Source organism: Spermophilus citellus (genome assembly GCF_964194105.1).
Source record: "Spermophilus citellus genome assembly, chromosome: X".
Lineage (NCBI taxonomy): Eukaryota > Metazoa > Chordata > Mammalia > Rodentia > Sciuridae > Spermophilus > Spermophilus citellus.
Genome location: NC_138190.1, coordinates 14,457,371 through 14,484,878, shown reverse-complemented (window position 1 = coordinate 14,484,878; position 27,508 = coordinate 14,457,371). Strand labels below are relative to the sequence as shown.

Below are 27,508 nucleotides of genomic sequence, written 5' to 3'. Positions count from 1 at the left end.
CCCTCACCTGTGGGTTTCCTTGGAAACCATAATCTTGAAATACAGGATTAGAAGTTCTTAAATTTTTTAATTTTTTAATTGCTATGGAACCAGCTTCACAGCCTGGTGAAGCCTGTGGACCCCTTTTCAGAATAATGTTTATAAATGAATAAAATAGAATCCATAATATTACAAAGGAAACTAATCATACTGAAATACAGATATCAAAACATGGCAAAACATAAGTAATACATATTCTTTATCAATGCATTACATAGAAAGATCCTGCATTGAATCTAATGGCAATTGTGATTTTGAAGCAGAGATGAGTGTAAATGATATTTCAAAATAACCGCAGCTGTGAACTGAAATTTTTTATCCATAAAATGGGAAATAAATAAAATTCACAGGTGCTGCTAATACCATTGTGGTTTGTTGTCTATGTTCATAGTGGAAATAAAAGCCACATTTCAGTTAGAGGATAATAAAAGATTTATTTTTCTTTCCACGTTTGCTTATTGTTTGTTTACTTTTGGGTGCTGTGGAAGGAACCCATATCCTTGTGCATGTAGCACATGTGCTCTGCCACTGAGCTATATCCCAGCCTCCACCAAGTTCAGATCCTCTGAATTCTAGCCACAGACCCCCAAAAGGACCTTCCCTTGAGAGGTTTAGCTTTTTAAATATTGAAGAAGGAATTGCAAAGATATAAATTCCCATTCACTTTAAGACAATTCATAAATGCCTAGGTTTCCTCTTCTGCTTTGTTCTGATGGAAATGAGAAGGTGAACTATATTAAAAATGAGTCTAAATTTAAAAATATTTTGACTACCCGTGACAAGATTTCCCCCTTCCCCAAAAGTGGAATGTGTGGAATTTTCTGTCAATCTCTAAAGCTCCCACTACAGTGGCCATTTTTTGGTGCTGATTTTAAAAACTGTGAACATCCAGATTTATTTGTGGTGAATATCTGCCCCCTGACCGCAGATGCTCTTAAGAATAGTTAAGATGTGGATCCTGGATGATTATTTTTCCAGACCTTTGTCCCAGTTCTTAAAATGTTTGTGTTCTCTCTCTCCTTTCCCCTCTCTCCCTCCATCTCCTCCTCCTCCCTACTTCCCTCAACCTTCCCTCCTCTCTCCCCCTCATTCCTCCTCTTTCCCCCCTTCTCCATCTCCTCATCCTCTGTCTTGCTCCCTCTTTGCCCACTTTCCTCCTTTAACAGTAAAAGTTAGGGGTCTAATATGTCTATTTGTCAGCAGCAAAGTTTGAGAATGCCTTTAAAAATAGACGTATTAGAGGGAGTATGTTGGAGAAAAGGGAGAAATCTTGTTTATGCCCAACAAATAACTTATATTTAGAGTCTTCAGTTTTTCCTTTGAAATTCTGTATTCTCATTTCACTTGAATGACTCTGCATGGAGCATTTAAAAGTAGATCAAACAAAACTCTATAAATATGTTCAGTTCTTTTGGGCATTTTGCCAAAATCAGCCTTGCTAAAGCAGAGAAGAGCAATGTGCTTTATGTATTAGATTTTTTCCTCTGAAAATTTAGACTCTGTCCCAGAGAGCTAGCTGTCTGGACTGGAGGAGCCAGACCAGAGATGCCTTAGGGAGGTGTCTCCTAGAATGACTTGCTATAAGTTGGGTCATTTGGATTGACGGGCATGTCAAAAGGTCGAAACCAAGGCCTGAGACCATTCTGGGGGACGGGGAGAAAAGGAATATTTTGAGACCACTGATTTTGTTTTTCAGTGTTCCTTTATGTCACTCTGATGGGAAGGGAAAACTGGTGAAAAGAAAATTGGTTGAGCCAGTATAAATAATTAACAAAGCTTCCTTTTAACAGAAGCATGAGTATAAAGCCAAATGGAAATAGAGAGGGAGTCAGGTGGCATTAAACGTGCCTGTAAAGTAGGTCTTTTTCCCATCATCCCCATTGCATACATGAGAGGCTAAGAGCCCTATAGTGGTTGCAGTGCTAAGTCCAATGGGCTGTGTGTTTCTTCTGTCTTGTGAGCTTAGGCTTCTCTTTTTTAAATTAAAAAATTATTGGTACATTATAATTATACATAATGGTGGTATTCATTGTTACTAGGAGGGTTCTCTTAATGTGTTTTAATGCTTTCAATGTGGACAATAAATTCATGAGCAGTAAAACTATTTTTATAAGATGGTGGAGGTGGAGGACAATGAATTCTTTTTTTTAATATTTATTTTTTAGTATTTGGTGGACACAACATCTTTATTTTATTTTTATGTGGTGCTGAGGATTGAACCCAGCGCCCTGCACATGCCAGGCGAGCACACTACCACTTGAGCCACATCTCCAGCCTGACAATGAATTCTTTATGCCCATGACATCAATAGTATAGATGTGGCTTCTAAGGAAATATCAGATGATTGTATTAACATTGAAAATGTTCACATGCAGCCTATCTTTGCAGAAAGTCAGATTATTAAGTTGATGGTCCTTTCTATATATTATGTTGGCAATAAGTAGAAACTCATTTTTTTGGTCATATTTTAATCAGCCAACTTTTAGACTATTTCTAGAGGCTTCATTAAATAGTGCATTAGGGGGCTGGGGCTGGGGCTCAGCGGTAGCACACTTGCCTAGCATATGTGAGACACTGGGTTCGAGTCTCAGCACCACATATAAATTTAAAAAAAGGTCTATCAACAACTAAAAAATAAAAATAAAAAACAAATAGTGCATTAGTTTGAAGTTTTTAGGGCTGAAACAGGACTAGATCAGGGGTTTGTGTTCCTCTCTCTCCTTCTAAATACCTGGGCCCACATTTTGATTGAGAGAGGGCATTTATGAAGAAATGGTATCATCATAACCATAAGAAGACAGACATGGGAGTTGGTGAAGGAGTTGAATTTGTCGAAAAAAGTGTTCATGAAAGAGTTAAGGGTTGAAGCGGTGGAGACAAACATAAATCTGATTCTCAGAGATAATGAAAATACAGTAGTGAGGACAGTGTTAGAAAAGCAGTGGTTGTTACGGGAACCCAGAGATGGAACCCCTATGGCTGAGAGACTGTGGTGTTCCTATGAGTGAGTTTGGTGAGGAAGCTCAGAAGATGGACACAGGCCCCTCCCCCTGGATAGAGACCATTGTGTGGGCCAGGGGAGTCAGGCCAGGGAAAATGACCTTGGATTGCTCACTGATAGGATAATGTGCTCTCCTCAGAGCTCTTGTAACAGCATCTGATCAGAATTGTGACTAGTGCCGGCTATAGGTATGGAGCCATTTTTCTAGGCTGCCTTCATGGACTAGGCAGCTAGTTGTCATTCAGAGACTAGAGTTTCTTTGTCATTTGGCCCTCAGAAAGCACCTTTCTGCCTGATTCAATTGGTATTTATTTACTTGTAGAATAGGAACTGACTTTACTATTAATGTCTTGCAAGCATGTTCAGAAAGATAAGTTTCATAGTACAAGATAATTAATAGGTGATTGTGTATTTAAAACCAAATCTATTACGGTGTTTTACGTGCTCTTTGTAAAAAGAAATGGATGTGCAGAAGCATTTAAATGAGTCTCTTTACACCTTTCCCAAAGTCACTTTGAGAAACTGTCACCTTCACTTCAGAGTATAGCCTTTCATACCATTTCATGTGCTTACACAAGAGGGTTCAAGTACATGCACACCTTTTTCTCTTGTGCATCGAATTGTGCTGAGTCCTCACATATTAGTTGACTGTTGAGTGGATTCATTTATTTTCCAATAAACATTTGTTGAATGCATGTTGTGTGCTAGGTTCTGGGTGATCAGGAATAAATAAAAAATTGATGGTGTTGCAGTTACCATGCATGTGTGTTTATCAAATTGGGATCATATAATGTATGAATTTTTTAAAATGTATTATGGACACCTTTTCACATCAATATGCATATGACTACTTGTTGTGTTTAATGGATGTGGAATATACCATGACATTCAGAGGGTTTCCCGTATAGATTTCTGTGCAATATGCATTTGGTATTAGAAAAAATGTTGCCCTGAACATTCTTACACAAATATCTCTGCCTACTTAAAATAAATGTTTTCTGCCTTTTAAGAGGATCAAACTTAAAATCAAATATACATAATATTTTGTTCATATACAACCCTGCTTTGTTCTTTAGTAGGAATAATTGCAAGTAGACTGTGAATTTGTAAGAGGAAAGCAGTTAGGAATAGATCATTGTTGAAAATTACAGATATTTTGTATTATAATGCTGGTGGAGAATGAGGCACTACCGACACAGTGGCAACACCACAGGGTCCACCATCTTTCCATCCCCACAGCATCAAAAATTCAAGATGGCATTAACTTTTAAGCATATATTGGTGGGTGCCCTATTTAACACTATTGATATTTTATCTCTCCTTCTCTCTACCCTTCCTGTCCTTCTCCAGTGCCTTTTTGACTGGGAGTTTGTATTCTAGAAAACCATGACCCACTGACAGGATGCAGAATAGGTATTCATTAACTCGTTAAGCCAGTCATTTCTCAAGAATGGATTGAGTGTCTTCTCAGACACTGAGCTAGGTGCTAGGGATCAAGGACAAGTAAGAGAGAGTCATCAGGCCCCCTAGGGACCAACAGACTCATCAACTGATGATGGTGCTGTGTATATCTGCCTTCATGACTATGTGTTGACCTTTACTTCCCTGGGTATGTGATTCATTCTGTCTTCCGTTGTCTTCTTCCATTGGGCCATCTACCTACTTTCAGGCTCTCTCCTCGAAGCCATCCTACACACCCTCAACTCCAAGCACTTCTTTCTCTATCACTGTGCTCATCACATCTTGTTCCATACTTCCCTGTTGTTTGGATATGACATGTCCTCCAATAAACTCATGTGATAGACAATGAAGAAATATTCAGATGTGAAATGATTAGATGATAAGGGATGACCTAATCAGTGGATTAATCCATTAGATAGTACTAGGTGATAACTGTAAGCAGGTGGGGAATGGCTGGAGGAAGGACATCTCTGGGAATTGTATCTTGTTTCCCTGGCTCTTCCCTTCTTCTGCTTCCTGGCTTCCTCTGCCACACCCTTCTGCCATGATGTTCTGCCTCACCTTGGGCACAGAGTGATGGATTCAGCTGACCATGGACTTAAAACTCTGAAACTGTGAGCCCAAATAAATTTTTCTTCTTCTAAGTTGTTCTTGTCATGAATTTGGCTCACATTAATGAAAAGCTGACTAACACACCTGTCTGGGGGCTTCTGGATTCTCACAGCCCATAAAATAAAGTCCTTATCCTTAGCTTGGAAGCCAGAGTCTCCCAGAGACTCACTGTCAGTCTTCCCTCCAGGTATTTTCTGGGATCAGTAGAAGAAGCAGGCTGATGACCACAATCTATTTAACATGTGCCTTGGACAAGTTACCCAGCCTTTCTGTGCTCATTATAAAGATGGGGCAAGCAACCTGAGCCTCATATGTCTGGTGTGAAGATTTGAGGGAAGGGACTTCAAGTTTGAAGCCAAAAGTGCCTCTACACTAGATGTTCATTTCCTTCATCACCAACAAGATGAAGTTGATTTTCTTTTTGTGACTCTTGACTTCATCCGCCTCCCTCTCTCCTCACTATGGCTCAGAGGCCCTAATAAGTGGATCCCTACTGGTTCTACATTTTGTCCTGTATTCTTGTGGGACTTGAGAGAAAATGAGCACTGGCATAGCTATCATGGCTTTTCCCATGACTCCTGTCTTTGAAGTAGCAGGCAAATGGAGTTCCTGTTTTCTGCTATGCAGAGATGTCGATCATACACATCCCTTTAAGAATCAAGCAGACTCATTTCCAGAGACCACACAGTGCTAGTTCATTTACATGTACATATTTCCAATGTCACAGTTCAGGTACAACCAAGAGGGGTTTGAAAAGAAAGACCCAAGAAGTCCCTTTTTTCCCCCAGAGTATGAATGGTTTCTGAAGTGTCTTCCTCTCCCTCATATCACATTAAAACAGTTTGATGAGTGAAAATGTTTTCAATAAAGGATATGATACAGGGTCTACAAGATCACTAATCTTACTTTTTTTTCCTTCACATCTAGGACCCAAGAAAAATGTGTGAATCTCCATATTTATTTAGTTTAGTTTATATTGTTTTTTTTCCATCCCAAGATATGAAACCTTGCCTCTTGTGTAAATTGAGGTTTCCAACACAAGGACAGCTTCTTCAGTAAGTCATCATGCTGCTAAGTAATGTGGGAGGTTGTTGCACCTCTAGTGATGTTGCTAGCGCACCAGAGCAGAGATCTCCATCTTCTCCACCCTTCTGCCCTCCAGGAACACATTTCAGAACTTAGAACTACGTAGTGCAACAGATCCAAAAGGCTGTGAAGTAAAATCACAGCATACCAGCATTCACCTAATAATTATTACTATTAGTATAATATTATACATATTTAGAAGTCCAATTTCACTCTTTGTTGGAAAAGATACTGAAGGTACTCTCTAAAGTAATGTGGTTCTGGAAAAGTCCCATTTATTTTTGATCTGATGCTCTTTTTTTGGACAACAGATTTGTCTAGATGTCTGTCAACCTTGGCTATACATTAGAATCACCTTTTCACAGATCTTTTAAAATCCAAATGTTCAAGGTATACCCCAGATTAATGAAATCAGAATCTCTAGAGGTAGGGCCCAGGTATTGGTATTTTCCCATTTCTCCCTAAAATTTTTACTCAGAAAAATTTCAAATGTATAGAAAAGTTGTAACATGGTCCAATGAACGTCCGCCTAGGTTCATCAGTTATCATTTTGCCATATTTTCTTTTTATCCCAGTCTCCATATACACTTTTTTTTTCTTAAACAATTTAAAATTAAGATACAATCATCAGGGTGCTTCATCCCTAAATACCTCAGAATGTATTTCCTAACATGGAGGACATTCTGCTCTGTAGCCCCAGTAGAATTAACATACTCAAGAATGTAACAATATAATGTTATTATCTAGAATAAGTCCATATCCAAATTTACCCAGTTCTTCCAATAATGTCCTTTATCCTTTAAATGATCTAGAACTCAATTAGGGATCATGCATTGTTAATAGTTGCCATATCTCTTCACTCTTTTAATTTGACATTTAACATTTATACATATTTATGGTTATCTTTACTTCTCTAGAAATCTAAAATGGTTCTCAAGCCTTTAAAAATATTTCGTGACACTGACTTTAAAAAAGGAAAAAAAATAGGTCAGTGTTTGTGAACTGTCCCTCATTTTGGATTTGCAGAATAGCTTCCTCGTGGTTAGATTTAGGTAAATGTGACGGGAGTATTCTGTAGGCACATGATAAATGTCAATGTCTTGTGATTGGTGATGGTAAGTAACTTTGATCACTTGGGTAAAGCTGTATCTGCCAGCCTTCTCCATTCTTACGGGACCATTTTCCTTTTGTAATTAATAATAATCTGAGAAAGACATGTTGAGATTCTGTAAACATCTTAATTCTCAACAAGCTTTCACCCAGTGGTTTATATCTTTACATTATTTGTGGTTATATTTTCATCGGCCATCGAATGAATTGGTCTAGTAAAGTTCTCACTTGTCCAAAGACCCTAGGATGAAGGCTCTAAAACTATGGTTGTTTGTCTTGTTCTGGGACTGGGCCATGGTTTGCTTTTCAGTTCCTGCTGTTTCATTTTCAGGGAACGTGAATGTGCTGCCTTGCTTTCTCCATTTCATTAAAACAGGGGCCTACAGGCCCCAATTCCCAGCAACTATAGGGAAATACTCCTTATTTCTGGCTTTTCACTTTGTGGTTTCACCTTTTAACCATGGACCTTGTTAACATAGTTTATCCTTCCTGCAATCTGAGTCTTCTTAAAAGCAGCCAGACCCCTAGAGTTGCGCCACCTGGTTTGAAATCCTAGGCTCTCTATTTGCTAAGTGTAAAATTTCTGGTAAAATGCTTGATCTCCATGTCCCTCCTTAATCTCCTTGTCTGTAAAAATGGGAGAGGGTCAGTAATCTACCTTAAAGGTTCAACCTGAGGATTAAATGGGGATAATACAGGTAAAGTGCTTAATAAACCCTGGAACATAGTACTTTCTCAGTGAATGTTAGTCATTGTTAAGTAAAACTAATTAAGATTGGAAAGTGCTATGAGTTCTAGTGAGAGAGTGGAAGGTGAGCCTGTCTTTTCATACATGCATGGGTATGTTCCTGCATATGAGCACATGCTCATGTATGTGTATTTCATGGCTGTCATATAAAGTAGAGACATATCAAGTATGCTTTGGGAGTCTTCCTTATTCCTACTTCCTTGATAAGCCATGTGTGCATATGCATTTGAATATATATAGATAAAATTTATGTCCATTCCTTGTTTCAATTATGTGTGAGAAGTGGTCCTGCCTAGAAAACACATCACTACATGGAATCGTGACAGTGGTGCTGATGTGAATGAGGAAAAACACATTTTCTCTACTTTTTAGGTTTTTTTTTAATGTACAAAGAAAAATATTTTTTTACTATTTTTTTTTATTCTAATTTGTTATATAAGAGCAGAATGCATTACAATTCATATTATACATATAGAGCATAATGTTTCATATCTCTGGTTGTACTACTTCTTTGTTTTTCTAAGACTTATATTTTTGGCCATAGTCAGCAAATATATTTAATTTTTTAAAGAAAACTTTTCTTTTAAGACTTGGTTTATTCCAGAGAAGAAAACCCAGTAAAGTATGTTAAAATGAGTTTACACCAAAGACTCTGTGCCCAGTTCATCTGGGCATGAGGGTGGTAGCTGAAACTAAGGGATTCTAAATCCCAAGCATAGATAAATTATACATTTTAATCTCCAATTTGTAGTAGCTATTAGAAGGAGATGTCATCTCCCTGCCTCTATGAGGAAGGTCAAGATTCATGAGTAAATGTCAGTGAAATGCCAGGAGAGGAAAAAATGACACCCTGAACTTCCTGATGTTTAAGATGGATGGATGCAAGTGATCTTCAGGCATCCCACTTGAATTGGGTCGTAGGCTGGGTAGGTCTGGCACACGAGCTCAAGCCAGGGAAGTGATAGAGCTTGGGCCTAGGACAGCAGCATACTGGAGCATGGGAGTACCCTGTAATGAGACAGTTATGGTGAAGACTGGGTGATGTGTGGCAAGAAGCAGTTAAATACAAATTGCAGTGAATCTGGGACTTGCTGGTTCATCCAGGACTGGAGACAGAGCTCTGAACTCAGTCAAGGAAATACTGCCACTAGCTTAGTGACTCTGGTGAGTCAGTGAACCCTAGTTTCCTCATTTGCAAAAATGATTCTGGTGCTTTCCTTGGTACGTGACCAGCAGGATGAGCTAATAGTGATGAGCTTTAAGGATCATGAACTATCCCAATTAGGGGGTGGGGTTACTGTTTCTGCTTGCGGTCAGGTGACGTGATCTTTACCACCAACTACCTCTGAGTCTCTCCCTTGTGCTCTCTGTAGGGCTTTTCTGGGTATGTTGACAATGTGTTTTATAGGACTTCATGCCACCAATTAAGTAATCTTATTAGAGGCTTTTTTACTTTTTTAGTGGTGCTTGGGTTTGAACCCAGGGTCTTGTGCATGCTAGGCAGGCACTCTACCAATTGAACTATATCCCTAGCCCTTAGGGGCTTTTTAAGAAATATTGTTTAGCTTGGTAGAGAGAAATTAGTGAATGTACCATTCTTCTGATACCAGGCAGGTCTGGACTTCCATAGGAAAGTCCAATGCAGAGATTTCGCTCTAGAGAAATCTGATGATTCTGTTCCAGGTCCTAAGTCTGTTACATTAGTCTTTTTTCTAAGAACGTATCACTCCTGCCCTAGCCATCTGTGCAGTGTTGGGTTAGATACTATGTTTTACTATAGAGAGTTTTTTGAAGATATGAACTTATGTATAACTGTAAGTTTTACAGCTTCAGCTAACACTGGGTCTTCACATTTTACTTTTAAGTCATTTTGGTAGGGACTTTGATGATTTCTGTGGTTGTGTCAGTTTTCAGACATTTGTCATTTTACTTGTTTCATGCTCAAATTTGTGTCTGCAGAATTTACTTTGAAGATAATGTGTAGAAAATGAAAGCTCTTAAAGACTCATGTACTTCATTTAATGGGGTCTAACTGGAGATGGGGGTTGGACAGGGGTGCCAAGACTGCCTTGTCAACTAGATTTTCTTTTTCTTAAAAAACACACACACATACAACACACACACACACGCACACACACAGTAGTTGGACACAATACCTTTATTTTATTTATTTTTATGTGGTTCTGAGAATCAAACCCAGCGCCTCACACATGCTAGGCAACTGCTGTACCGCTGAGCCACAACCCCAGCCCCTAGAATGAGAAACTTCTATCCTCTATGGCGCAGAGTACTTGATTTGCCTTCTATGGTATCAGAAGCCATGCAGCAGGGACCTTCATTTCCAGGGAGAGCCAGGCCCTCCTTATGGTGATAGGCTGCAGTGCTCACCTGGGATGGGCCTGAGAGTTCTGAGTTTGCCCTTATTAAGATGCACTGGTGGATGACTTTGCACGACGAGATAGATTATTTGTATAGTCATCAAAGATGTGATTAGACAAGATATTGATTCGAACTTCTGTCCTTGTACCTGTTTCAACCCTATTCTTCCTTAGTGAGATGCAGGAAGAGAACAATGAAACAGGGAACTAGGCCGCCGGCTTTTGAAAAATATTGATTGGAAAGCACATTAGATGTAGCACAGACACCTTCCTCTTTGTGTGATGTCATGCTGCACGGGGGCATTAATGTGCTCTGTGATCACCCCTACAGGGACTTCCTTTCTCAGGGAAAAGATTAGAAAAGAAAAAGAATCCCCAGAGGCAGTACCTCAAAATAATTTTAGCATTTCTAAATGTGTTTCTTTGAAGTCGTTGATCCCTTTGGTTTTCTAGGCCATGTGGTGGTGTGAAGGAGTTGTGTGAGGTGTTGGCTATAAGCAACAAACTTCTGGGGTGGTGTCCATCTTAGCTCTCATCCACCTCTCTCTGACTTGGGCCTCCACTGTTGCATGTCTGTGTTTCTGTCATCTGTCTCTCTCTCTCTCACACAATCATGTCCCACATTCATGTTCTCTTTCCCCACAGTGCACATCTGTGGTGCAGATGTGCTGTGGACAGACATATCTGTACTTGAACCAGCTCTAAACTGGAGGCTCCCAGGTGGGCCACCCTGGGTGAGTGAGATGATATAACCTTGAGTGTCCTCTGGTGAAGTGAAGTGTGGCCCTGGCTTTTATCTTGATTTGCCTGGGTTGGTTCTGTGTAGACAGCTAGGGAGCCTGTTAATGGGTCCCCTGGGACCAAGGGAAGAGGAAAGAAGTGGATTTGTTGAACCCTGTGGGGCATTTAAAATGGTACCAAGAGCAGACTGAAACCTAACCAGCCTTTGCTTATCAGGCCTGAGTTCCAGCATGTTGAAAGGGCGATGAGTAGCAGGAAAAAGGTCAGGATACTTTCTCTTTTCCTTTGCCATTTGGGGGAAAATGCTCTCTGCCTTGCTAGCATTCAAAGCAGACCATTCTTGTTTCTCTACCACATCACATCAGCTTTCATCAAAAATTAACTGCAGCAAATATAAAGCCCTATCCATGGAAAACCGTTTAAGGCAACACTGTGCTCCAGTGCTTCAGGGGTGGGGTTTTTGCCTTCTGCACCAATGGATCAGTTTCTCATATCCATGCCTTTTTTGACCCAGCAGCTTTTAAAAGACCAAGAAGCATTGCTCTGCTTTCTACTGCCTCTAAGAGATCAGGGCTGCTGTGCCTCTAGCCATGTCCCAGAGAGCATATTTGAGACAAGTCAGCTTAATTTGCCTGCATGCTTAGGAAACCTCTCTTTAAAAATCTTAGTTTGGGAGAAGAACTATATCTAAATATTCTGCTTTTCCCATCCAGGGGAGCGACGGAGGCGCCGATGCCAGGTGGCGTTCAGCTACCTGCCCCAGAATGATGACGAGCTTGAGCTGAAAGTCGGTGACATCATAGAGGTGGTAGGAGAGGTAAGCAAGCAGCCATGTAGTGCCATTGCCTCATGGTGCCATCAGACCCACTGTACACACAGCCATAGGAAGCTCTTGTTGCAGATGCACAGGCTACCTGGACTTCAAGTTGGATGTTCGAACTTGAAGAAACCCTAGAAATCATCCAGTTGAGTCTTCTGAGAAAACGGGTTACCTCAGAGGAATGCTTCAGGCCAGCTGTGGTCAGATGTGGGGCCATTTGAAACCATTGTCTTTCTAATACAGTGTACTAATGCCTCTGAAATTCCAACCCAGCTTCGCCAACTTTCTCTTCTGCTTTAATTGATGATAGACTCTGGGAGTCTAAAATGACTAAGATCCAGCTGCTCAGCATGGATTCAGAATCCACGGTGGATTTAGAGGGAAGGAAAATAAATGGCATTTATTAGAAGACCAAGTATATGGCAGGTGTGAGGAAGTTCCTTCTTTTGCGGTGCTAGGATTGAACCCAAGGCCTTGTACATGCTAGGCAAGTGCTGTACCAATGAGCTATATGTCTAGCCCTGTGATGGGTTCTTTTAAAAATTAGCTCACTGAACTTGTCCTGACTACTTTACTGTTGTAGATAAGAAAAGAGCCTTAATAGACCCAAGAAGAGACAGGGCTGAGGAGCAAAGACAGATCCATTGGTTTGGAGGCCTTTATTTTTGTTGTACCACATTCCCATGTCCTGCTTGGTCATGGCTATTCAAAGCCAGCCTTGCTGGTGAAATAGCCCCCCTGACACTGGGTTGGCTTCTCAGGCTCCATTCCCTTGGGCCTGGGAAGATCTTGAGCCTCAGACTTAGAGCTTCATTATTCTGATTGATCATTTGTATCTGTATATAGAAAGAATTTTCTGATTACTTTTTCCCCCTGAATACCAACTGACCTCACAGCCTCAGAAATAGTAAATAATGTGCCAAACAAAGGTGTATGTCCCTAGAGAAGCAGTTAATGGGATTCCAGTGGCACTGGGAGGACACCCTATAACTCTTTTTGCCTATTTCCAAGTTTTGAATAATTTGTACTGTTATGTTATTCATCATTTTTTAAGTCTCTGTTGTGAAGCAAGGCACATAGAAACAGTTCTTGAAAGTTGAATGAGTGACAAATGAATGGACAATAGAAAACCAACATTTATTCCAACAATAGGTCAGTTTTCTTAAGATAGTAGCCATGGAAGAAATTCCCGAGGAAAAAAACAAACAGAATGTAAATTAAAATATTTTTTTAAAGAGAACGTGAGAGAGAGAAATTTTTAATATTTATTTTTTAGTTTTCGGCAGACACAACATCTTTGTTGGTATGTGGTGCTGAGGATTGAACCCGGGCCGCACGCATGCCAGGCGAGCGCGCTACCGCTTGAGCCTCATCTCCAGCCCCAAATTAAAATATTATTATGATTTGAAGCTAATGTAGCAAAAGAGAGCAACAAATAGGGAAAATTTATAAAAAATTATAACAAAAAATTATATATGAACATGAAAATTTGGGGGAAGCTACTAGAGCAGTGATAAGTGATAGATAAATTTGCCTATAAACACAAATCCCACAAGGGGAAAAATCTTATTTTGGGGGAGATCTGGATTGAACCTAGGGGTGCTTAACCACTGAACCACATCCCTAGCCCTTTTTAATATTTTATTTAGAGACAGGTTCTTGCTAAATTGCTTAGGGCCTTGCTAAGTTTCTGAGACTGGCTTTGAAGTTATATTTTCCAGCTAGAAGATTGTGAAGCCATTAAGATAGTAAATACAGAGGCCTTTAAGTATGTATTTATTGTGATACTTTACCTTATAATTATCTGTTGTATTCCACTAAGCTGAGAACTTTTCAATACTAGAGACCTGGTTTTTATCTATCTTTATATTCATAGTACCTGGAATAATGCTTGAAACCTAATATGCACTTTAACAAATGCTCACTGAATAAGTAAATGAATAAATGGAAATATGAAAAAAAAATTTTGCAAAATAAATGAACAGATCAAAACACAAAATTGTGTATACTAGGATATAATCATGTAAAATATATCTAGATGCACATCATCAAAGACTGAATGGGAACGAGAATTAAAAATGGTCCTGTCATAATAGATGATTTTTCCTTTAATATTTTAATAATGCATAAGAAAAACACAAATGAAGGAAAGGAAAGTGATTGCTACCTTTCTGAGAAATATTGCCCACTTTGCCTGCCTGTTGGCTATTGGGAAATCAAGGGTGGGTTGCTGTGCCAGTGCCCACCCGGATGACAGGAGGCCTTTACCACCATCTGCAATATCAGGCTCCTTTCCACTCACTTCCAGATGAGTGCCAGGCTTTATTCTGGGCTTGCTTCCATTAGAAAAAAGGAGAAATAGCCACAGGGTCCATCTTACTTACATAAAGCGTAAAGGCTGATCTTTTAATCCATATTTTTAAAATTATAAAAAACTTTATTATTCTTTATTATTCCAATTTACTTGTAATATTTCAAATATTAGGCCATTGTCATTGTGTAATATAAAAACTGTCATTTTCTCTGACAGTAAATATTGTATAAGTAGTAATTGATGACTCTTCTCTATTTACACAAAAGACCAAAACCCCCCAAATAAACAGCAACCTTTAAATCTAAAGGACAGATTAAGGTAAAAAAACATAATGCTAGCTTTGTAGTAATATATAATCAATCTATTAATCAATACAAATATAACAGTGTATATGTACATATTAGATTATATTCTTATTGAATAATAGATTAATTTCTACTAAGTATTGCAGAGCTACACACACACACACACACACACACACACACACACACACACAAAATGTTGGCCCTTATGGACTAGTTTCTTGAAATAGCTGAATCAAGTAGAGAATCCTCAAAAATGATATGCATCTACCTTATTATCTAATTTTAGCTTAAAATCTCACAATATATATTCATTTGTCATTTATCATGTAACGTCATGATATAGGATCAAGGCCTTTTCCCTAAATATGGGTTTGCTGATTTGAGTTCCTTCCTTTGTGCATCCACAGTGCCTCCTCTACAATTCCCATTGATTTCTTTAACGTGCATTGAAAACATAAACGAAGCAATTGGAGTACATATCTTTCTAAAATTCCACAGCCTTCCACCCTCAATCTTTTTAGTTGTCCCATACATACCTAATTTGGTTGTGTTCGTTCTTTCCCTCCCTCCCTCCCTCCCTTCCTGTCTTCCTTCCTTCATTGAACTCAGGGGCACTCAACCACTGAGCCATATCCCCAGCCCTTTTTTATATTTTATTTAGAGACAAGGTCATGCTGAGTTACCTAGGGCCTTGCTAAATTGCTGAGACTGGCTTTGAACTTGTGATCCCCTTGCCTTAGCCTCCCACGCTGCTGGGATTATAGGCATGTGCCACTGCACCCGGTTTTGGCAGTGGTTTTCCTTTTAACCTTCAAATGTTATCTTTATCCCTTCTTACCACTAACTCTCTTCACATCTCTGTATTTTTATGATGTTTAACCAAGTATTTGATACCAATCACAAACAAAGAGCTTAAGCAGGTTTTGGAAGAAACCACCCTCATCCTTGGTAGGATGAACAACTTTCTCATCTGGCAGGAGTGAGCTACCAGCTTGCAGCCCTCCCCCTCAGCGAGGACAGAAGGGAGAGTAAGCTGTGGTCCTGGAGTTGACAACATAGCCTTTGCTGGAGAAAATACTCACCCTGCTTCCGCCTCCTAGCTGGAGAGTGGTGGTACTGCTATGGGGAAAACCATCAAGGTGAACCTAAGGAACCTAGGCTGCCAATTAAAAAAAAACAAAAAATAGCAGGCTGCAAATTCCTACATTGATTGATGTTTTCGGGGGTTGGGGTACTAAGGTTTGAACCCAGGGCCTCAGGCATGCTAGGCAAGTTACATCCTTAGCCCTTTTTTTAAAAAAAAAAAATTATTCTGAGACAGGGTCTCACTAACTTGTCTTGGCTGGCCTAGAACTTGTGATTCTTCTGCCTTAGCCTCCCATGCATGTGTGATTACAGGTGTGTATCACCATGCCTAGCTCTGTATTGTTATTTTTATTTATTTATTTTATTTTTGTGGTGCCCTGCATTGATATTTCTAAAGAAGTTATTGTGAATACACATTTGAGTTATTTTAGTCTACAGTGGAGAGGACAGGGAAATGTAGGTGAAATTCTAATTATAGAAGAACAGAGATGGTGTGTGGACAAGATTACCAGGAGAAGTAGATTTGAGGGCCTCTGGAGTCTTTTTGTGGGAGAGGGTATCAAAGTACATTGAAGCAGCTTTGTTTTTCTGTCTGTTATCTGTCTTGGGAAGTAGCTGCCTTTCTTCCTGTGTTGAATGTGCCTGGTCTTATTCTCTCCGAATGGTAACCTGAGGGATAGTCAAAGATTTTGGCTTTTATGTGTTCTTTATGGTTAGTTTTTGAGGCATTTCTCAGTGGCCCCCAGTGAGGCTGGCTGGAGACTGATGTGGGTAAAAGACTAACCTGGCTTGAGGGTTGCAAAAGTGGTAACTTGGGGCTGGGGTTGTGGCTCAGTGGCAGAGCACTTGCCTAGCATGTGTGAGGCACCAGGTTTGATCCTCAGCACCACATATAAATGAATAAAAAATAAAGGTACATGAACAATTGGGAAAAAAAAGTGGTATCTTGTATGTTCAAAAAGTACCCACATCTTCTATTTTGCTTCCAGGGAAGGAGACTTGGTTTGTTCAGCTGGGGTTAAGAAGGCCCTTGAAATGCTTTGAAACTATAACTCAGATAATCTTTGTGACTGTGGATGTGCAGTTCATCCTCATTTCATTTTTGGATACGAGAAATCAGGCAATTAAAAAACTAATTGGTTAATTGTGATCCGAACATACATCCATTCTTACCCATTAAGACACTGACTTGCTCTAGAACTCCTATCCTTTTTCAAAAAAAGGATAATATTAGTATAAAATCTATTTATTAGAATGTGATCATCTAGAGAGCTCAAGCTTTTCTCATTTTATTCCCCAAATAATTTAGGAGTGAACACTTCTGAGTTCCCAATGTGCAGAGATGGTAAATTTTAATATTAAGGAGAAGGAAGCCATGTTTAGAAGAGAAAGTGATTAGATTTGAATCATCAGCATACAAAACAGGCCACAACCCATAAAAATAACATATTTGCAAGTTCAAATGTATTTATTAAATAACAGATTTGCATAGCTATGAGATTTATCAAATATTTCAGTGTTTACATTTAAAAAAAATTTTAGTTGTAGATGGACACAATACCTTTATTTTATTTGTTTATTTTTAATGTGGTGCCAGGGATCAAACCCAGTGCCTCACACATACTAGGCAAGCACTCTACCACTGAGCCACAACCCCAGCCCCTCAGTGCTTACATTTTTAAAGAAATCACGTTTATGATGATTCAGAGATTTATTGAATGGAATTTGCTTTAAAACAGGCTCAGTCTAGTCATGGAGGGTAAGACGTATATAGTTAAGAAAGTAACTAAAACCCCACGTTATTACCAGAGTGGCAAATAATGTTATTGATGAGTGAGCAGGAAATTGAAAGATGGGAGTCTCATTGAAGGTGAAGAAGGTGCTTCCTAGAATAGATGAAATTCCAACTGGACACATGAAAGGTGAGCAATATTTGGACTAATTCTTCAGGCACTGGTTGTATTGTGCCAGGTGCTGGGCTAGTCTGGAGAGAGGACAGAGTGTTAGTATAGTATAGCCTTTCTCTGAAGTAGGTAGGGGGTAACCTGTGAAGGTTTGGAACAAGTAGAGTGCAGCAGGTGTGGTAGATGCAATAAAAATGGAGTTGGGTTAAAAGATACATTGCTGCCTACACTGAACTTTCAAAGGAACATCCATCCATTTAAAGGTTCCTTCCCTAGGGATTTTTCTAAGGTTAACACATCCCCATAGGCAATATTCGCACCTGGGAATAGTGACAGGACAAAACTTGAGACTCTTGACTCATTAGAAAAGTCATCTTGGGCTGGGGATGTGGCTCGGGCGGTAGTGTGCTTGCCTGGCATGCGTGCAGCCCAGGTTCGATCCTCAGCACCACATACAAACAAAGATGTTGTGTCCGCCGAAAACTAAAAGATAAATATTAAAATTCTCTCTCTCAAAAAAAAAAAGGTCTTTAAAAAAAAAAAAAAAAGAAAAGTCATCTTGCTCACTCAATTTCCTCTTTCTTCATATTTTCAAATTGGAATGATGGTAAGACCTTAGCTTAGAGTCTATTAGGAATTTGGGGACCTGTAGACCAGCCTGTGACTATTGGGAAGAACAGAACTGTCAAGAACTGCCGAGGAATGTCTCCCAGAAGCTTTAACAGAAACTCTTTCTACTCTGATGATCGAAGTATGGATGTGGCTCTGTCTTATTAGGCAGAATTTGCTTAAGTTTAAATAGAAATTATATGTTTTCTTAAATAATTTCCTTTTCAACTATAGATTTCTCTTTCATGTGAAATAAACTTGTTCTTGGAAGAATGAGGGAAGGGGAAAAAGTCAACTCCCATGTCTATGGAATGTTCTGGCCAACAAGAGGTGAACTTTGCATGAATTGGGGAAAAATATTGGTCCAGGCATTTAGATAATTTTTTGTTTATTTTTGGCACAACAAGCTTTCCATGTACTAAAACGAACAGTTATTTAAAGCAACTAAAATGGAAAATAATATAGGCATTTATGTCTTCAGGAAGTAGCCCCCTTAAAAATATTTTTCTATTAGTTCCACAGATAGAAAAAGGATGCTTTCCAGAAATAATTTTTTTCAGCAGTGTTCAAAAGGTAAACTATGTCTTTGCACATTTATATGAAGTTCTAGAAAAGGCAAAACCAATCAAAGGTGATTGAAATGAGATTAATGACTGCTTTGAGGTGGATTGACTGGGAAGGGGCCCAAGGAAATTTTCCAGAGGATGAAAATGGCATGTTTGTTGATAGAGGTGTAGAATACAGTGAGCATTTGTCAAGACTGACCAACTGTACTGTTAACATCTGTACATTGATATAAATTATACCTCAATTATAAAAACTTCTAAAAATGATCTTAATATTTTTCTGGTGTTAAAAATGTTCAAAATACTTTTACTTCCCTTTCACGGGTAGGAGAAATAACTACAATGAAATCCTTATTTAATTATATCTGAAATATTTTTGAGGAAGATTTTATTAATGTTTAGGTATGGATCTTCCCTTGAAGTTTATGTTGATTTTCCTTTATGGAAAGAATGGTAAAAACCACTCTTGGAACAACGAATCTGACTTCACTGGCCTCTGTGTCCATCTCTCCCAATTGCTTCCTCCAAACCCACCCTTCCAGTTTGTGTTGACTAGGGTTTGGAAAACAAAGTAGTCATTGAATGAAAAAAGCTATAGCAGTCCTTACATGGATTTTTCTGTCTGGCTACTTGTACCCTCAGGTAGACTTTAGACTTGATAAACCCACTGTTCCTTTCTCAGTGCAGTTAACAGGTAAAAATCTTCAAGGATAGTAAATTTGAGCTGTTCCAAATAAGTACCCATGGGAAAGTGCATCATCTTTTTTATTCCAGTCATCCTCTTTCCTGCCTTACAAATGTGGATTATGTTTACATAATTGGGTGGTGCAAGGTGTTGAAATTCACCCAGTTGTTTTCTCAGCTTCTAACAGGAGTATGATCTAGAAACCACTTCCTTGAGCCTTGAACCCATTTAGATGCTGTTGATCATAGAGACCTGAAAATTACAGGGCACTGGAATATAAATGGTGTAAGTGCTTTTACCTGGCCTTTATTTAACTCACCAGGAGCAAGCTGCCCTGCTCCCAATGCTGAACCAAAGGCAGAGTTTGTTCTTGGGGCATAGCCATGGGCCCCAGAGCTGGTCAGGTTGATCATAGAGAGACACAGGTGGGGTTTGTGCTCAGCCTAGAGCTAAGGCCTTCAGAAGACTATTTATGAGTGGGGATGGGAAGAATGTAGGCATTTGCTACCTTTTATTACTTTGCTTTGGAGAGAAATTTAAGCCCTTGGTGACGTTATTATAAAGGGATGCATATCTTTCTTTAAGTGCAGAAACATCAGCAAAAGCCAGCTTGATTTCTTTCTTTTTTTTTTTATAGTTGAATACAATACCTTTATTTATTTTTATGTGGTGCTGAGGATCGAACCCAGTGCCTCACACATGTGAGGCGGACACTCTACCACTTAGCTACAGCCCCAGCCCAGCCAGCTTGATTTCTGAGCAGGAGGTGTACAGGCTCTGCCTGTTTCTTTCTTTTGTTGCAGATGTTCTCAGGATGGGGTCTTTGACTGTTTCATTCACCAGTGAATCTGTGGAGATCCTGGGCCAGTGCAAGATAGATTAAGTATTCATTCATTAACTATCAGTGGAATGGCGGCACAGAGAAGGCCGCACAGAACAAGACATGACAGGACCTAGTTAAGAACAGTGACCAATAGAGTAGGGTCTCTTGGTCCCTTTTGTTCCTCAGTGGAAGGAAAAAACCTTTTATGGAGGATCAGGACTTGATAAGCCCCCATGGAGAATTTGTGGTCACACAAATGAAATCCTAGTGATTTCTCATTCATTCATTCATTCATTCATTCATTCAGTGTAATGCATTGTGCTTTACTCTTGGGATGAATAAGTAAAGGAATGTCATCACTCTGGGCTTCAGTATCCTTGTCTTTATGCAGGAAGTTGAACTAGAATATCTCCAAAAATGGATAGTGTAAGAGTGAGGATCATTTTTTCTCATATCTCCAGACTCATCTCAAGTCCAAAGCAGCAGTATGAAGGAAGAAATAGTACAGAACAGCTGTCATTGGTCCCGAGGCCACCCCCTCCCCAAGGCTCTGCTCACAAAGAAATAGCCTTGTGCCCGTGGCGCCTGTGATGGGAAGTGTATCCCTCAGGCGATGAGCAGTGATTTGATTGTCTGCCCCTCCACCCACTGCATGGCTAATGATAGACCTCTGCCTTTTTCCCATAGGCCACTCCTCTCAGACTGTGCTGTGACAGCGATATAGGCATCTAGGGGTATGGTGAGGTGAAGATAACCCCTGTTTTCCCAGCAGGCAGCCTGCTGATCCTACACATCAGGAGCACTTCCCTCGGGGATCTCCGACTGGAGCTGCTTATTACCAGGAACAGGAACATTTCATACATCATCAAACTGAGTGGCATGGAATTAGCCCAGCTGCCCTGCACAGTCAGGGACTATGCCACAGATCGCTCATTTGTGGTTCATGCCCTTGGTTTTCCCCTCCTACCCTGTGATTCCTGGGAGGAAGAAGGTAATTTTATGGTTCCTTATTCAGGAATAGCACAAAGGACCCCATGCTACAAATCCTGTGAATATTGATATGCAGGCTCATAGTGAATCTTCCTAACCATCTTAATCCTATAAAAAGCTCCTTGAAAAAAATAATACATATCAGTCGAGTTGGCATAGAAACATGGAATGATTTCAGTGGAAATGCTGTTAATGCCATGAGTTGGTATTGAATAGTCACTGGGACAGTTTTGCATGGATGCTATCGTCTGCTTTCTTTCCTGAAGAATTTGTGGTCACGCAAATGTAATCTCTGCTCTACAAGTCTGTATCCCAGGAGTTCTCTAACTAATGTTCTAAACAAATTGTTCTGGTTATCTCCATTTCACAGGCTTTATCGGCTTCCCCCTTTCTGAAATGTCTTGTATGCCCTCTCTCCTAATTTTAGCTATTGTTTTTCCTTTCTTAATTGTGACTTTTCTTTTCTCAAAGCCTTCCTTTAGCATCTCAGGTCTCACTAAACTTGACTTTGTATATATAAGTTGAATTTGTGTTGTCATAGTATTTTCTCATTTTATTTTCCTTATATTGCTAGTTTGTTAGTCACACTTTGTTTTGGTAGATTCTCACCCTTTCCAGGAAAAATAAACACATCCTGTATAGTTCTGTATCCCCAACTCATAGAGTAGAACCATTATGCATAAACCTCTAATATGGATCAAGATCCTTCCTTAATATGAATAACTGTGACATGTGCTAATTATCCCTATTATACAGATTATAAAAGTGGGGTTCATTTTGGTAGGAAAAAATGGAATAAAGTCACACAAGTTTCAGGATAGGATTTGAACTTGGCTTTTGACTCTAATTTTCTTTTTTTGTTATTTGAATTATTTTAGCTCTTAAATTGTATTTATTGATTTGGGCTGGTAGTGCATGCACATAGTAAAAAAAATCAAAGATTCTAGGTTTCTTTTTGTTATTCTGCATCATATTGGTAATTTAATACTTGCTTGTTCTCAAAATGAACTTATTTTCCTCCAAGAAGCCAGCTCACTATTCTGACTTCTGCTGTTCTGTTAGTGGTTCCAGCACAATTTTTTTTTTGGGGGGGGGGGCAGGGTTACCAGGGATTGAACCCAGGGACACTTGGCCACTGAGCCACATCCCCAGCCCTATTTTGTATTTTATTTAGAGACAGGGTCTCACTGAGTTGCTTAGCACCTTGCCATTGCTGAGGCTGGGTTTGAACTTGCATTCTCCTGTCTCAGCTTCCCGAGCTGCTGGGATTACAGGTGTGCACCATATCATGCCCAGCTTCCAGCACAAAATTTTGACATGACATCTTTTTTTTTTTAACCCTCTCTCATGTGTACCAGCTAATTGATCACTCAAGGCCAGCTCATACCTCATTTCCTCAAATCCAAATCTGCTTGTCCATTCTTACTGCTCCCCTGATCTAGCCTTCACTCCCTGCCCAGATGACTGCATTCTCACTACTGTCCATACCTCCCTTCATCCCCTTCCAGTTCATTCTAGGGTCATCTAGAAACTTATTGGAAATCTTTCTACCTTCTGAATGAATTCTTAGACTGTTCTTGTTAGGTTGTTTACTTGGTTTTGGTAATCTGGAACAACTATTCTCAGTTTTTAAATAATGATTTTAAATGCATAAAATGAAACACATATAGTGTTCCACTGGAGAATATCATGCTATGTGAAATAAGCCAATCCCAAAGAACCAAAGGCCAAATGTTCTCTCTGATATGTGGATGCTAATTCACAATAGGGGAGGGGGCTATGGAAGAACAGAGGTACTTTGGATTAGATAGAGGGGGGTGAAGGGAGGGGAGGGGTATGGGGGTAGGAATGATAGTAGAATGAATTGGACATTATTACCCTGTGTGTATATATGATTACACAACCGGTGTAACTCTACATCATGTACAACTAGAAAAATGAGAAGTTATACTCCATTTATATATGATGTGTCAAAATGCATTCTACTGTCATGTATAACTAATTAGAACAAAAAAATTTTTTTAAAAAAGAAAACACATAGGGTTCTAAAGGGAACTATTTGTATTAAGGTAGCTATCAAATTATTTTAAAAGCAAATTTTGATAAAGTAATCTATGTTTATTCCTATTAATATATTAAATAACAAGGGTATCCTACCAGGTAGAATAACTTATACCACCATTTCAAAGTAACAGTGAGTACAAGTGGTATTTCAAGATCCCCACACATGTGTGATATGATAGGAAAATATCTATGATTTGTTTGGTGACAGGTCCTTCTATTATGTCACCTATATTCATAAACAAAGCAAATGCCAAATTTCACATAGAGGTTAAAGAAAATGAAATGTGTGTTCAGTGTTCATTGTTGTCCACTTATATTTGTGGATCACAGATTAACCCTCCACCCTTCCATAGTCTGAATCTCAAGACCCTGTGGCTTACTTTCTGGTTCCCTGGTAATTTTTAAGTTTTGGATCCTCTTTTTGTCCCTATGTGGGCTCCACTCCATACCAGACAGATGGGAGATTAAACCTCCATGTCTAACCTGCATCTCTGTTCTTCTCTTTGCATCTATACAGGTGGAGGAAGGATGGTGGGAAGGTGTTCTCAATGGGAAGACTGGAATGTTTCCTTCCAACTTCATCAAGGAGCTGTCAGGGGAATCAGATGAACTCGGCATTTCCCAGGATGAGCAGATGTCCAAGTCAAGTAAGCAAGTCTACGCCACAAACAGGAAATGAGGGAGACCATTAAACTCTATTCCAGCTTCCCTTCTGTACTGTGTCCTATGCTGAGAGGCTATGACAAAAGCTCATGGGTATTTTGTTGATTGTACTACCTTAACCCACTGTGGTTTAGTAAGTTTATCACTGAAGAGGTCTGACTTGCAGCCATACATTCCATACATCTCTGGATAGATGACTGTCAGCCCTCATACCATGATGGTTCTGCCTCACGGGGGGCTCATACAGCTATGAGATGTTTTTACCATAAGTTCATAATTATGTTTTAAATGAACCCAATGAAATTGTTGAATTTCTCAGTGTCCCTTGTGGAACATGGAGAAAAATGAGAAAAAAAAAGTGTGTGTGTGTGTGTGTGTGTATATATATATATATATGTATATAATTGATGGCAAGAAGTACTGTGCACAAGAGAAGTGCATGCTAATTTCCTTAAAAGTATGAGAAGACATGCTGGGCTCATAGTGCACACCTGTAATCCCAGAGGCTGAGGCAGGAGGATTACAAGTTTGAGGTCAGCCTCAGAAACTTAGTGAGGCTCTCAGCAACTTAATGGGCCTCTGTCTTAAGATAAAAAAAGGGCTGGGGACGTAGCTCAGTGGTAAAGCACCTCTGGGTTCAATCCCCAGTACCAAAAAAAAAAAAAAAAAAAAAAAAAGGTCTGACAAAACAACTGAGTCTAGGCCCCACCTTGAGCAAGCATGCGTTTCCTTCTGCAATGGTGAGAACGAACTTCAGGTCTTTCTTTCTCCAGGGCCTGAAGGTCTCCCTCCAGTTTCTCTGCTGCCCTTTCCAGCTCATGGAGCAAAAGGTCAGGACCGGGAAGCTTTGTTCTCCCAGTCGCTAACCCAACTTCCCACGTGGGCGTCTGTGTTTATCTTGTGCCGTGTTGAGCCAAGGTCATGGGCATGAATGTTGTAGGAGGCTTGACTGTGTCTTAGTAGTGGCGACACTACCTAGGGTTGCTGACTTCTCAATAAGAGGAGGGCAGCTCAGTCTTGCCAAAATAATTCTTCAATGTCTTCCTTTTCCATCTGGAAAAATCTGACTTTTTAGTGGTGTTCTTATGTTGGCTTGATGTCTCTTTTATTTAACCAGGGGTATGATTAGACAGATGCCTGATTTGGAAGTAAAGCTATTTCCAGAGAAGTGCTCAGGTGACCTCTTTTGCTTCGTGTCTCAGAAGCTCCGGATCACACAGCCTGACATATATAGATACAGCTATACTGGATGGTTGTCTCAGTAGCTTCAGCAGTACCTCTTCCTCCACTGCTAAAGCCTGGGACCTTCCTTCGCTGGACTCCATTCCTGGAGTCTATAAAAGGAAGGACTGGGAAAGGATTTTGGAGCAAATGTATCCTGGAGCTCCTGATGCCTTTTCTGGCTTAGGGCAGAGGGATTTTCCACTAACATGGCCCTGCTAATGCTTGACTATAAGAGTTGCTATTGTACTTCAAATCCACATAAGAATTCTAACTGCCCCAGTGTTGTTTTTTGTACACTGGAATAGTATCATACATAGTAATTAGGTCCTATAATAACAATACTTTCAGGGACATTGTGGGTTAAATGTGCTTTTTTTAGAGGGGGGACCAAATCAGGTCATGGGGAAATGAAATATTGAGTTCCAATAGCAATAAAGTATATCAGCCACCTTACCTATGGAAGGCCTCTAATAAATGGTAGCTCTCATTGTTAATCAAGATAATTGGTTGGGGCATAACCAGTTAGTGTTTAGCAGTTTAAAGCTTTTTTGGTTACTCATTGATGCTGGAGTCACTGAAGCATCATGTCTGCACTTGGAAATGATTTGGGGATTCCTGTACTGATACAGAGATTTAGGGGAGGTATTAGAATTCTCTTTGGGAGAGCTTTATGTTATTTTAACTATGCTCTCAGAGCTTGTAGTTTTGGAGCTATTGAAACAAACAGTCTCCCACACATTTCTAAATCAATAATTTGGACAACTGACCCTGCCCAAACTCTCACCTCAAAGGTATGGTACTGGAATTCCTGGCACAGAATTAAGAGGCTCAACTGTCCTTCTTTCACCTGTGCCCCCCAGCACTCATTCAATTACTAGCCCTCTATTTTAGGACCAGGAGAACCCCAAAATTTCAATAGCCATGTTCAATCCATGGAATCTGCCCATCGTTGAAGGGATTTTGAGGTCCCTGGAGAGGCATGGACTCCTAACAAGGATGCATTCTTCTGATAAAAGCAAATGGCTTTGGTAATCTTCCTGCATGTACAGTTAAGGAAAAGAGGGCCTATCTCTCCACCTGTTTGTGTTCATTCATCCATCCTTTTTCTCCTCCTTCTGTTCCTTGTTCATTCAACCTTTGTTGAGCCCTGTTGTTACTATGACATTGTGTGAGACACTGACGATACAGAGCAGAGACCCTACCCTCAGTAAGCTTACCCTGAAGAAAGGGGCCCACAGATCCCCAGTTATTCAGAAAAGAATCCTGAGTTCTGGCATCAGAGGAAGAGTGGGTACAAAGGCAGAGAGCCAGTCCCGTGGCAATGTGGCAAGTGGGTTGGTCCCAGAGAGCTCTTCATTGAAGAACAGGTGTGAAAATAATGTCCCTGTAGCATGCTAAATGTAAGAGTCCTCTGAAATCAAGAAGTAGTATCTATCAGTGTTCTGACAATATTTTCAATAGCCATTTACACTCTGGATTTGCTTTAGCATGTCATCATATGAAAATTTATATAATCAGATCATTTGCAGAAATTATATATACTGGTAGGATTTGTTTAAGCAGAACCTTTGGTTTTAGAATGAATCTACTTATTCTTTTTAAACATGTCTTTATTTGTGTATCATAGTTTCACATAATATTGGGGTAAATTTTGACATAATCATACATGCATGAAATATAATTTGCTCCGTTACAGTTCCCAGTTCCTCCTGTTTCCCTCTCTTCCTTCTCTTCCCCTTCCTCTATTCTACTGGTCTTCCTTCTATTTTATTTATTGTTTTGATGATTGATAGACATACATAAAGGAGAAATTCACTGTGCTTAGTCTTATCTCCATAAAATGGTGTTAGTGGTTTCAATGGACTTTACTGTTTAGAGAAGGAAAAAAAACTTTTTGTTTTGAAATAATTATAGATTCACAGAAAGTTGTGAAAATAAACACAAAACTGTACACCAAGATCCCATGTACACTCCACCCAGTTGTAACATCTCTTATTGTCATCACAAATTCATATTCACTTTTGTCCTAAAGCTGAAAAATACAAAACATAGGGCATACACAAGACATCTAGCTTTTTCTCTGGTATGAACTTAAATGTACTTAATCAAAGTCTTTGTTAGACCATCCCACTTAATACTCTTTATAAACAGCAGTTAGTTTTCCCACAGAGATTGCCTAATTAACATGTGACTCTGGGGTAAGTTAAACTCCAATGTTTGTACCATGTTGGTAGTTTTTAGAGATCACAGGGATGTCATTTAAACCTCCTTTTAATTTA

General features: G+C 39.5%; 1 protein-coding gene across 5 annotated transcripts in view; it reads left to right on the top strand.

Moving 5' to 3' along the window:
* The window catches only part of SH3KBP1 (SH3 domain containing kinase binding protein 1), a 334,352-nt gene that overhangs the window by 155,266 nt on the left and 151,578 nt on the right, over positions 1 to 27,508 (top strand). For all 5 annotated transcript variants that reach the window (XM_081277303.1, XM_081277300.1, XM_081277301.1 and 2 more), the window contains 2 exons: positions 11,890 to 11,993; positions 23,860 to 23,989. In XM_081277303.1, the coding sequence (XP_081133429.1) occupies positions 11,890 to 11,993; positions 23,860 to 23,989 (234 nt within the window). The remainder of the gene's footprint in view (positions 1 to 11,889; positions 11,994 to 23,859; positions 23,990 to 27,508) is intronic.